Source organism: Monodelphis domestica, chromosome 4 (genome assembly GCF_027887165.1).
Source record: "Monodelphis domestica isolate mMonDom1 chromosome 4, mMonDom1.pri, whole genome shotgun sequence".
Classification (NCBI taxonomy): Eukaryota; Metazoa; Chordata; class Mammalia; order Didelphimorphia; family Didelphidae; genus Monodelphis; species Monodelphis domestica.
In genome coordinates this window covers 237716283-237729210 of record NC_077230.1, presented here as the reverse complement: position 1 = coordinate 237729210, position 12928 = coordinate 237716283, and the positions used below count along the sequence as shown (strand labels likewise).

At 34.8% G+C, this 12928-nt stretch overlaps 1 protein-coding gene across 1 annotated transcript; it reads left to right on the top strand.

Annotated features, from left to right (window-relative positions):
* Positions 1 to 1169: 1169 nt before the first annotated feature.
* LOC100032051 (NXPE family member 1) lies at positions 1170 to 12721 on the top strand. The gene is made up of 5 exons (XM_056826118.1): positions 1170 to 1507; positions 7129 to 7857; positions 8321 to 8382; positions 11516 to 11731; positions 12143 to 12721. Exons 1-5 carry the CDS (start codon positions 1377 to 1379, stop codon positions 12676 to 12678), a joined length of 1674 nt encoding a protein of 557 aa, XP_056682096.1. The 5' UTR covers positions 1170 to 1376; the 3' UTR covers positions 12679 to 12721.
* The last annotated feature ends 207 nt before the right edge of the window (positions 12722 to 12928 follow it).

The window sequence follows — 12928 nt, the reverse complement described above, 5'->3', positions numbered from 1 at the left end:
TGAGGACTGTATTTTCCTATAAATTACGGAGTTTTTAAAATTAAGGGCTTTATAAAATAAGGGTTTTTTTTTCTGTAAATCTTTGGACATTGTCTTAGGTCAATGACTTGAGACATTGTCCTACGTTTTTTCCTCTCTCTCTCAATGTAGCATTTCATTTTAATTGATGGTCTCATTTTTTAATAGTGGCTAAAATGGGTACTTCTTGTTATTTCAAGATCCCCTTAGATTTCCACTACACACATTAGCAGTTCTTTTTGAATTGAATTGCATTGCCCTGAATGAAAAGATATAAATAATTTATAATCAATGTTAAATTCTACTGAAATTTTTTTTCTGTGTTACCTGAACTGTTGATGATTTGAGATAGTGAGTGAACAAGGATATCCAATTGCATATTAGTTTCCAGAAAAGTCTACAGGGAAATTAAAAAAAAATCATATTCCCTATAGGTCATTGATTACCTCTGTAGTACCAGACACACTTATGTCTTATTTCCTTTATCTGTAGTCTGTGTTAGTGACCTATTTCCAGGGCCAGAGATATGGGAAGTAGGATAGACTTGGGGTAATTGTGAAATTGGTTAAATGAATTGGAGGTCTATGAAAAAGGGGTAAATGAGAGTAAAGTGATACCCTTTTTACATGTAATAGTGATATGGGCATAAAGGTTTCTCTCTGGATACCCCAAACTCCATAAGTGTTCTAGGCCAAAGGGGACATAAGAAATTCCTTTCTAGGAGCATCCACCATCACCCTCTCCCCCACTTTGGACTTCTCCCTAGCTCTTCAATTATGAACTTTCTGGTTCCTCTCTGATAAGAATTGCATGTTACCTAATCTAATCATCCTTTGAATTCCACTGATCATCCCTTATATCCCCAACCTCAATGAATTACCTCATTCCTGATCCACCCCATCTCACCTTCCTTATACTGGTAAGTCCTGTTGTCTAAAGGGTATAAATCCCTCAAGTCCCATCTCCTCAGGGAGGCAGTGTTCCACTGAACACTGTCTCAGGGTCTTTCAATGTGGCTTCCAAATTAATAAATTTGTCGTTTTATTTTTAAGTTAAGTTTTGTAGTCTTGCATTCTTGCAAAAGGTAATCTGTCCTGAATCTGGGATTTCACCTCAAAGCTCTCACAACAATAGGATCATTAAGTTTACTGATTTAGAATTGTACTGAATGTCAGAAGCCATCTAGTTCAGTTCCCTCATTTTGGGGAAAGCAAGGTTAAGTAATTTATTTGATCACATAAGTAGAATGGTAGGTGGTATGAGGACTTCAGTCTTTTGCCTTCAGAGTCAATGCCCTTTCCATTGTATTATCACCATCTTCCCTTTCTTGTATTCATATTTTGTAGGACTTTTTTACAATGGCTTCAAAAACTACTATTCAGAAAATAATGGTAATACTGATATCTGCAATAGCTTCCTGGATTTTTTTAATAGTTTCTGAAAACTTCTTAAAGGTAAAAATTGTATTGTCACTTCTTTGCCATGAGAAGTCAAATAAATGTTGCATAATTTATGGAGGGACATGTCAATGAGTCCTAAATTTATAACCACCGAATGACTCAGTTTTTCTCTCTCTTCCTCAACTCCCTTGGTATCTGGTATTTCTTTGATGTTAATCCAGAGCTCTGGAACAAATCTTTTAGGTTATGATTATTTTGACATGTTCTAAGCCTAATCTGTATTTCATTCACAGTTTTAGGAGGAAGTGGTGCATAGTTTGGTTTTTCTCAAGTCATAAATTGATTTCAATGTGGGTACAATATGGATCATTTGACTAACTTGGGACAGGACACAAGAAATCCTGACATCTCTCCTGAAACATAGAGGTAGTAACTTGTTAGTAATGGAAATACTTTGTGTAGGTTAGCGGGAACTGTGGATATAGCAAAATCCACAGGGATTATATAATGAAGGGATAATTATATGACATTCTTGAATTATAGAATTTATAAGTTGTAAGGGGACATAGAGATCAAACTCTTCATTTTACAGAGAGGGAAACTGAGATTAGAGAAATTAGATGACTTGCCAGGAGTCACATAGATAATTAGTAGTAGAACTAGGACTAAAAATCTCATGTCTTTTGGTTCCATTAAATGCCCTTTCAATGAAAAAAAAAAACAAAAAACATCAACCTATTTTTCTAATAAAAACTAAATAATTTGGCAACTTGGACTGATCCTCATTTTCTTTGCCCATAAGGACTGCAAGAGTCCCTGAGAATCCATCCTCAGACACAGAAACAACTAACTTCCATGTCCACATTGCCTTGAATGAAATTCCAGGAGCCCCCTCATCTCTCCTCCAAAGACTATGTGTTTCTACATGGACAGTATTTGTAGGATCAAATTCCAAATCATAGCACTAAAAGACCTATTTTCCTGTTTTTATGTTCAGGCTATAGGTATTTATGGTGAATAGAAGCTGTTGCATTTCTAACAGGTATTGGTCACAGCTGCTTCCTTCCAGAATCCACAGTGCAATTATATCATTTCCTTTTCTATGCTACCACCCTGAACTCTTTTTGAGTTGTGGATGGTTGCCAGTATTTTTTTTAGGAGATGGGTATGGCCAATTACTGTAAATAATATACAGAATACTTTGACTTCTATTGACTTTTGTGATATTAATTAAAGAAAACAATAATCAATCTGTTGATGGATGTCATCTAGGGTTTTATTACTATTTCTTCCAATAGAACAGTGTTTCAAATTTTAAAATGTTATGGAATGACTACCTTTATGATTTCTTTCCTTCTATTTAATAAAATCACTATCTACATGTTATGATAAAAGAAGCCACAGTTCAAATTTTGGTTTAGGTAAAATTAACTCTGTTCAAGCTAATTTAAATATATCAAATATGTTGAGTAACTTTGAAGAAGGAGAGTTGGCATTTGGGAGGAAAAATAAGTTAGAGTGGCAGGGAGAAAAATGTCAGAGGATTTTAATCCGTTATTCAGAGCTGCTGTGACAGGATGAATCCAGAGTAATAATCATTGGGTTAGTGGGAAGAATTACCAGAATGAGAGTTTCAGATCTGGATCTGATCCAGTCCTGGTTTTTGTACTAATTAAGTGAACTTGAGGAAATCATACAAGTGAAGTAATAGAGAGAGATGAACTCTATGTTCCCACCCTTCCTTCTTTATTTTTTTATAATGAATATTTCTTTTTATTTTTTACCTTTTAATCTCCAATGATAATATAAATTATTATAAAAAAGATAATTGAGGACATCTACAATTGTTGAGCCATATACCTACATTCTCATATTTATGAAGTATTTATGAGAATGACTATATATATTTTAAATGTATCCTTGGTGAAAATATGAAATAAGGCAATAGTCAGGCTTTCATCTTCACAAAACTGACTGAAAACTGAGAGAATATATGGTCCCACTATACTTTTTTTCTTTATTATAAGAAGTATATTATTTATTAAAGCAAAATTAAATCTCAGGGGCTCTCCAACAAGGATTGGTGCATCCATATGTCAGTATCATAATGAAATTCCTTGATTAATAGAAACAACTCTTTCAATGATTTTCTCATTATCAATGTCAAGTGAGGTATAAGATAATGATACATATGCTTGCTAATGTTGCTTCCCATTGTCATAGAATATGTACCCTGAATCCAAATGAACAGGGTATCCCCTCTAAATGGCTTATGGAGTTTTCTGTTTCAGTTCCCAGAATGAGGGGGACAATGTTCAGGAGAAGGGGACTGTCAATAATTGTGGAAAATAAAGCCTGGATGAGGGTCATTGGATTTGACAATGAGGAAGTTGATGAAGGCTATTCAGAGAAGTTTCCACAGAGTTGTGAAGGCTGAAGCATTATTGTAAAGGATTATAGGGTTATATTTTCTTAGTAATTGGGCAATGAAGGGACAGTTGGAGTGACAACCTGATGTCATAAAAGTATCAAAAGGAGGATTTTGAAGATAGGTGAAACTTTGAAGGTAGATAGAAACAAGCCTGTGAAACAGGAAAAATTGAAGGTGTGTGGATATGAAAAGGTGATTGTTAAAAGGGATATATTTAATGGTGCTTTGAAGAGCAAGGATTTCTTAACCTTTGAGTGTGTATGTGCGTACATCATAGACCTCTGTGGCAGTTTGGTGAAGCCTTTGGATCTCTTCTCCAAATAATGTTTTTAAAACATAAAATAAAATGAATTAAGATTAGTGTGAGAACCAATTACATTGAAATGCACCTATCAAAATGTTCTACAAAACAGCTACAGGGGCCTGAGGTTAAGAATGCTTGAAGTGGGATCAACCTCTTTAGTAAAGAGGAAAGATAAAGTTTGCTCTTTGATTAGACAGAAAAAGAAAGATTAAATGATGGTGATTCTGAGAAAAATATTTTGGGAAGTTGCTATAGGAGGATTGTATCTATTAAAAATTATAGGCCATGACAAAAGGAAATAAAATTTGTGCTATATCTGGGTTAAAAAAGTACTCTTTCTATAACATCAAATAAGTTTAATATTTTTGGAAGATGATGAAGACTTGAGAAGGAAGAAATTCATTAGTATTAGAAAGGAAGCTATAGGAGAAAAGAGATGAATCACTGGGCCTTTATGCTGGGCCACTTTGGCAAGGTTAGAAAAATTATAGTTGAAAGAGCACTAGGTATTCTGATCTTTGCTATGTCATTGATTTCAGGTGAGCCACTTAGGTTTTTTGCGTGTAAACCTCAAAATTTCTTAGACTTATGGTTCGTTCTGTTTCAGTTCCCAGAATGAGGAGGACAATGTCTAGGAGGAGGGGGGCTGTCAATAATCCAGGAAAATAAAGCCTGGATGAAAGGCCATTGGATTTGACAATGAGGAAGTTGATGGAGATAATTCAGAGAAGTTTCCATAGAGTTATGAGGGCTGAACTCATTTTACAAAGGGTTATCGGGTTAAATAAACAGTGAACATGAATAAAAGGTTACATGAAAACGTTTTTATTTTTTATAGAAACAAAACCAATGCAACCAAAATTAAAAGGGAAGCAACAAATTGGGAAAAAATCTTCATAACCAAAACCTCTGACAAAGGTCTAATTACTCAGGTCTGTAAGGAGCTAAATCAATTGTACAAAAAATCAAGCCATTCCCCAATTGATAAATGGACAAGGGATATGAATAGATAATTTTCAGATAAAGAAATCAAAACTATTAATAAGCACATGAAAAAGTGTTCTAAATCTCTGATAATTAGAGAGATGCAAATCAAAACAACTCTGAGATATCACCTCATACCTAGGAGATTGGCTAACATGATAACAAAAGAAAGTAATGAATGTTGGAAGGGATGTGGCAAAGTTGGGACATTAATGCATTACTGGTGGAGTTGTGAATTGATCCAATCATTCTGGAGGGTAATTTGGAACTATGCCCAAAGGACACTAAAAGACTGTCTGCCCTTTGATCCAGCCATAGCACTGCTGGGTTTGTACCCCAAGGAAATAATAAGGAAAAATACTTATAGAAGAATATTCACAGGTACACGCTTTGTGGTAGAAAAATTGGAAAATGAGGGAATGCCCTTCAATTGACGAATGGTATTGTGGTATTTTTTGTGGTATATGTTGGTGATGGAATACTATTGTGCTCAAAGAAATAATGAGCTGGAGGAATTCCATGTGAACTGGAACAATCTCCAGGAATTGATGCAGAATGAGAGGAGCAGAACCATGTGAATTTTATAACTACTCCACCCTACTCAGGCCATACTTTAGAAGATCTGATTTAGCTATTTCCTGATTAGTAACAATGGAGATACATGGGTTAACAGAATCAAGTCTTGGGAACTATACATTTCTCCACTGTACTCATTTTAACAAGATCAGGAATGCCTGCATGATACTTAAAGATTTAATTATCTGAGGAAATGGTCTTCAACAGACATGTGCAGAAAAAGCGGACAGACCCCTGGGCTGTCCTAAGTCAAAGCTAAGCTATCATTGGTACAGACGAGACACAGGAAAGTGATGTAAAACCATCTATATAAGGCATGTCACTTGCTCTCTCTCCCACTTTCCCGGGAGAGGTGACTCTGGCTGGTAGCATGCTAAGCGTTCTGACATCTTGGCGTGGTGGCAGCTATTTGTCTGGGTTTGGTGGTGAGTTTGCCCTTGAGCTGATTCAGGTTCAAACATCTTGGCTGAGCCCTTTTGGAGTTCAGGCTGGTTCCTTCCTCCTTACTTTCTAGAGCCTCTGGTCTTCTTATATTGAAAGGGGATAGGTTACTCCTCACTGGAGATATCCAATCTAAGGATGAATGACTATTTGTCAGGTATGTTATAATGGAGATATCTTTCAGGTATGTGTTGGACTGGTAGTTGGGGTCCTTTCTAGATCCCAAATTCTGTGATTTTTATTCTAAGAGAAGATACAAAGACACTTACAAAACATAGAGTCTTTACCTTTAGGTAACTATAATATAGTTATAGCTTGGCTTATTTGGCATAATTTATGTTAACCTAGCTCCAATTCTTCATTTTCCTCCCTTTTTGGTGGCTTCATCCCAAACCTCTGCTAATGGATTTATTTGTTTGCATAACCATATCTGATAAATAAGACTATAAACATTCATTAAGAGCCAGGGTACCTTCTATTGGGCATGGGGGGAATGAGAAAAAAATAAGTCTCTTCCTTCAATTAATTTATATTTTATTGAGAAATATGACACATCTGTGCACATAATATTATACTACATACAATCCAAATACATAAAAATAAAAAGCTTTTTGTTTGCTTGCTTTTACAGGATTGGAGGAATATTAACAGCCAAGGAGATCAAGAAAAGCTTAATGATCTCACAGCTGGTCACCACTGGAGTTCTTTCTGTTTTCTTTCTTTTTTTATCACTCTTGTTTCAACTTTCAAGTTGATTTCTTGCCTACTGGCACATCTATCTAATTGATCTAAAAGTTCTCCTTTCAGGTGGCAACTTCTAAGTATTGGGAATTAAGAATAATATAAAACTATAGATTTAAGATGAGAAAGTTGTTATCCAGAACTTTGTCAAGTCACCCATGATGATGGCTAAATTGGAGTAGCTTCTATGGTTTGCACACCAATTAATTACATTTCTTGTTGCTTTAATTTAGGATTATACTAAAACTTCTTATCTTTCAGTGCCACCTGAAGACTTCTAAAAATGTCCTTTCCACTGAAACATCACTCCACACGGTTATTGAATTCAAAGAAATTGAGCTGAAAACAAACAAAATAATCAATCAACTGAACCAACTCATCCCCTACAAGCCATTCTCCCATGTAAACACTACTACCAGTGCAGCTCACAGTGTGGCCACTCTCCTTAATCCTAAAACTACCTACTGCAGAGGAGAACAGCTAGATATTCTTCTAGAAGTGAGAGACTACTTGGGGCAAAAAAAGAAATATGGAGGGGATTTCTTAAGGACCAGGATTTCTTCCCCAAACTTAAAGGCAGGGGCTTCAGGAAGAGTGACAGACTTCAACAATGGCACCTACCTCATCAGCTTCACTTTATTCTGGGCAGGTAAAGTCTCTTTGTCTGTTCTGCTCATCCATCCCAGTGAAGGGGTATCTGCCCTCTGGAGAGCCAGGAACAGAGGCTATGATAAGGTGATTTTCACAGGCCAGTTTGCCAATGGTACATCCCCGGTCTTCACTGAATGTGGCCTGGCTTTAGCCACAAGTTCTGAATTGTGCCAGTACCTGGACTTCCGAGATCAAGAAGCCTTCTACTGTGTGAAACCTCCACATGTATCCTGTGATGCCTTGACACATATGAAGACCAGGAATAGTAAAATTTCTTATCTTAGCATAAAGGAGAAAACCCTTTTCCAAAGGTAAACAGAGCTTCAAATATAGAAGCAGATGTATATAGAAGATCAGGAGTTCCATAATTCATGTAGATATTCTTTTCCTGAGTCATAGTACTTCAGAGTTAGATTCCTATGAAATTGATTCATAGAAAGGGAGATTTCTGGGAAGGCATTCTCTTTCATATACATGTGTAGTTTTCAAAAGTTACTGATTTCTTTGGATTCTTATAAACAAGTCTTAGTTTTCTAGTGTCTGTGAAGAGACATGGTAAGCTAGAATTGTACATAAGGATCTTCTTAAAATCTGATTAAAACAAAAGGAATAGCACACACACATAAACTTGGAAGTGTCAATTGTAGCTGTCCTTGTATAAACTTGTAGGTAAAAAGTGAAAAAGAGCAAAGTATGCAGAAGTTTAGGAATGAATGGATGTGGGCTGGTCATTGAATCTGGGCCTACATTAATTTATATTTCTGTCTTTTGAAGGTCCAGTGTTGGGGTTGAAGTTATGAAAGGTTTTAAAGACATTGAGGTCTCAAATTGTAACAGTAAGTCAGTTCTGTGCTATAATGAATGGGTGACATTTTGTTCTTGGTCTTTTTAAATAAAAATTTCTGCTCACATAATTTTCACTCAGCATTAACTCTGTTGGCAACCAAGAGACCTTGGTTCTCCTGGAGCACAAATCAGAGGAGTTATCAAAGTATGCTTTATAAAAAGTATTTCCAATTTAAATGAAAACCAGTCTTTATTATTTGATCAACTATCCCTCTACCATCATCAACATTTGAGTATATATATAAAAAAAGAACAACAAAATGGAAGAACTAAAACTTTGGACCTGTTTATATCTAAATACTCTCCTAAATATTTTATCTGGAGGCATACATAAGAAGAATTAGCTATAAACTTTTTGTCCAAGGTTCAGTTTTGCCATGTGAATTTCAATGATAACAGAGACCTTTCTTTAATAAATAGGGAAATTTCTGCTAAATTGTATGTAAAATAAATCTCATTAAATTAAATTCTATTTGTCCAGTGGCTTTCATTATTAAATCTGAGCTCTTTTATCTAGAAAAAATCTCCCAAAAATTAGACTAAAAAATTATAGTGAATTCTAATCTCTGCTTCTTCCCAACTGCCTATGCTCAATCTTTGGTTGTCTCCTAACATTTTTATCTTTTTAATTAGATTTATCTTTGTCTTCAGTCTCTAATGATGATACTTCTATCCTCCCAAGGAAATTTTTATTACCTACTAATTCATTTTCTCACCTAAAATTTTCCTCCAATCCATGTTTCCCACAATTGGCAGATTGAGATTCCTTATGTATAGGTTAGTTGCTGTTATTCCTCTATTCCAAACTGCTCCAGCAAGATCATGAACAACCAGCAACCATTCCAATCAATGCCATCCTGCTCTTTCCACTTTTCCTGATTTAGCCACATGACTATCTATCCTCCATGTTTGACCTGATAAAAGGCTACTAAATGTACAAATGAATAAAAAAGCATTAATTATGTGTTCATGTCCCAAGTGCCTAGGATACAAATATCAAAGCAAAGATTCCTTGTTCTCAGGGAGCTTATATTCTAATGGATAAAAAACACACATTGGGAAGCCTTGGCAAGGGAAGGTACTTGGAGTTGGAAAGTTAAAAGTATAGTGAGATAGGCTACTGGAGAGTACAATTTAACACACTCCATGGGAAAAAAAAACCCCAATAACAAAGTTAATTACATTATGATTTGTAATTCTAAAACTGGAAAATTAACTGGAGAAAACGTAGAGAAATGAGAGTGTCAAGGAGAGAGTAAATAGTAGTTTCAAAAATTGTAAAGAGGTCAAGAAGAATGAGAATTGAGAAAAGGCCATTGGAATCCACAACTAAGAGATCATTAGTAATGAACAAGAGAAATTATGGTCAGAAGCCAGATTGTAACTGTATGTATATATATATATATATATATATATATATATACATATACATATATATATGTTCATTTATGAATACATATTATATATGCAGATATATACTATTCCCTCAAAATTCCAATATTCTTAAGTTTCATGTATATACATGCATATTTTATGTGTGTTGTTATAGGTAGAAGTTAAATGTGTATGATTAACATCCAATCCCATCCCCCAAACCCAACAGTTATAGCAGTGGGCATATATAAGTTATATATAACATACAACATGAGGGATTAAAATCTTAAGATGAGCAAGTATATACCTACATGTATGTACATACATGTATCGACACACATATATTTCATGTTTTCAAATTTCAAGTAGGGGATTTAAAAAAAGATTGGTAAAACCTTGTCATGTTTGTAAGAAGAAAGGAAGAACATTATCAAAGATGAAAGAAAAGAAAACTATTAAGGGGGAAAGATCTATGAGGAGAAAGGTGAGAACAAAATTCTAGGGCATGAACAAAAAGATTGGTCTTGCCAAGAAAAAGATAGAATGAAAGGAGAAGAAAATAAGAAATGTCAAGGAACTGTGACATGGAAAACATGGAATAAGAAGGAACATATGACAAATGCATTCATTCATGTTTAACAAGAAGGCAAGGAGGTCTGCTGTTTTTTAAAAAAATCAATCAATTAATTAAGAATATTTTCCCATGGTTGCATGATTCATATTCTTTCCCTCACCTCTTCCTTCCCCCCCTCCTGGAGCTGATGAGCAATTCCACTGGGGTTTTACATGTATTGTTGCTCACAACCTATTTCCATATTATTACTATTTTCAATAGAGTGATCATTTAAAGTCAACATCCCCAATCATATACCCATCGAACCACATGATTGATCATGTGTTTTTCTTCTGCATTTCTATTTTTACAGTTCTTTTTTGGATGCAGATAGAGTTCTTTTTTATAAGTCCCTCAGGATTTTCCTGGATGATTACATTACTTCTTTATTACACTTGGCTAAACTGTTTCTCTAAAGTTGCCAATGATCTTGGTAGTAATAAGCCTTGGTCCTTACTCATTTCTCCCTATAATACTAATTTTTCTTTCATAGTCTCTTCATAAGCATTTTATGCTTGTACATGAATATTGTTGCTAGGTAGCTAAGTAGTATAGTGTATAGAGAGTTGAACCCGGAGTTAGGGAATATCTGAGTTCAAAATGAACTTCATATATTTACTAGTTATGTGATCCTTTCAGGCAGAAGAAGGCAATAAAGGGCAATGTAGTCATACCTCTGAGAAGTTTCCCTTTCTAAGGAATTGGAGATAGTGCTACAGAACAAAGTAGTCTTTTCTCTGCCCTATCTTTAAATAACCAAGACAATGTACTCTGTAAACAGCTCCAAACAGCTCCCAACAACAATGCTATTCCCAATTAGCTCACCTCCCCAGAATCAATTAGAGAAACAGTTCATAGCACTGCTTTTGTCTTTTCTCTTTGCTTTACTTCCTTGACTTCTAGCTTCTTAAGTTACTTAACCTTTATTTGCCTCAGTTTCCTCATCTGAAGATTGAGTAATAATAATAATAATACATACTTTCTAGGGTTATTTATGATGACCAAATTAGATAATATTTGTAAAGTGTTTTATAAACCTTAAAGTGCTACAGAAACACTAGCTGTTAGCTATCATTATTTTATCTAGTATGAAGTATTTGGTTGGTAATTATATGTAAAGCAACATCTTTTATCAGACAGGGAAACAGAAAGAGAAAAATGCCAGATTGGAATGAAAGTCCCTGTTCCCAGTGGTTATACTTTGCAGGGAAGATGGATTCCAACGACATGTAGTCTTACTGAATTTAATGCTATGAATATAATCAATGGTTGCTTGAAGGGGAAACTCATTTACCTCATGGGAGATTCAACACTGCGTCAATGGATAAACTACTTCCCTAAAATTCTGAAAAGTATGTATTTCTCAATATTAATTTCCAAATGAAAGCTGAATTTCATTCATGTGCATTTAAACAAATTTGGATGTATAGACAAATATATGCAAACTATGGAAATATAGCTCTACATAGTTCATGAATACATTTTCTCATGTATGAATTATGAGGGAATTGAATTAGAGTATAATGTAGACTCTAATGTATCTCTCTACAAGATAGCTCTGCCTTTCATGGTTAGGAATGAAGTTCTTACCAATCAAAATTTTGAGGAGTAAGATACGTAGTTGATCATGATTTTTTTAAAGGTTATTTAATTAACTAATCTAGAATTGTTCATGTTTTGAAAAGTGTTACAGATTTCTTCTTTTTCTGAAACATGTATGTGTATATATATGTATTATATATATATTCATTTGTTTTTATCAGCCCTTAACTTTTTTGATTATCATGGAAGTGGAAAATTTCAGAAACATGTACTTCTGGATATAGAAAGACAAATTTATCTTCAGTGGAAAAAACATGGACATCCATTTGTCACTAATGAACTCTACTCAATGAAAGAGGATGAATATGTTACCCGTGAAATTGACAGAATACCAGGAGACAAAAACACAGCCATCGTCATTACCTTGGGACAACATTTCAGACCCTTCCCCATTGATATTTTAATTCGAAGAGCCATCAATGTTCGAAGAGCCATTGAGCGATTATTCTTGAGAAGTCCAGACACCAAAGTTATCCTCAAAACTGAAAACATAAGAGAGATGCACATTGAGGCTGAGAGATTTGGTGACTTTCATGGCTACATCAATTATCTTATTTTGAAGGATATTTTCCAAGACCTTAATGTAGGTGTCATTGATGCCTGGGACATGACCATTGCATATGGCATAACAAATGTACATCCACCTGACCATGTTGTTGGAAATCAGATTAAAATGTTCTTAAATTATATCTGCTAAGGGGCAGATACAGACTATCATGAGGGATCACTCTCTGCAGATATCCCAGTTGATAACATGATAGATTTAACTCTTGTTTCACAAATGGAGAATAATATCACATTGGAATAATCTAAGAAAGTAATAATCTAAAGTCATGTTGAGTGCATTTTTTCCCTTTATACTCCAGGACAAGTTTGGGAAAGAAACTGAAACAAGATAGAAGGCTCCTGATTTAAGGGCAACAAACAACTCAGTTGTTCCCCGTACC

Excerpts from the sequence above, each read along its gene's own strand:
- LOC100032051 (XM_056826118.1), top strand. The coding sequence starts at position 1,377 with ATGGCTTCAAAAACTACTATTCAGAAAATAATGGTAATACTGATATCT. Across the intron at positions 1,508-7,128 it reads TCACTTCTTTGCCATGAGAA|GATTATACTAAAACTTCTTA; the intron begins GTCAAATAAATG and ends GCTTTAATTTAG. Across the intron at positions 8,383-11,515 it reads TGAGGTCTCAAATTGTAACA|ACAGGGAAACAGAAAGAGAA; the intron begins GTAAGTCAGTTC and ends ATCTTTTATCAG.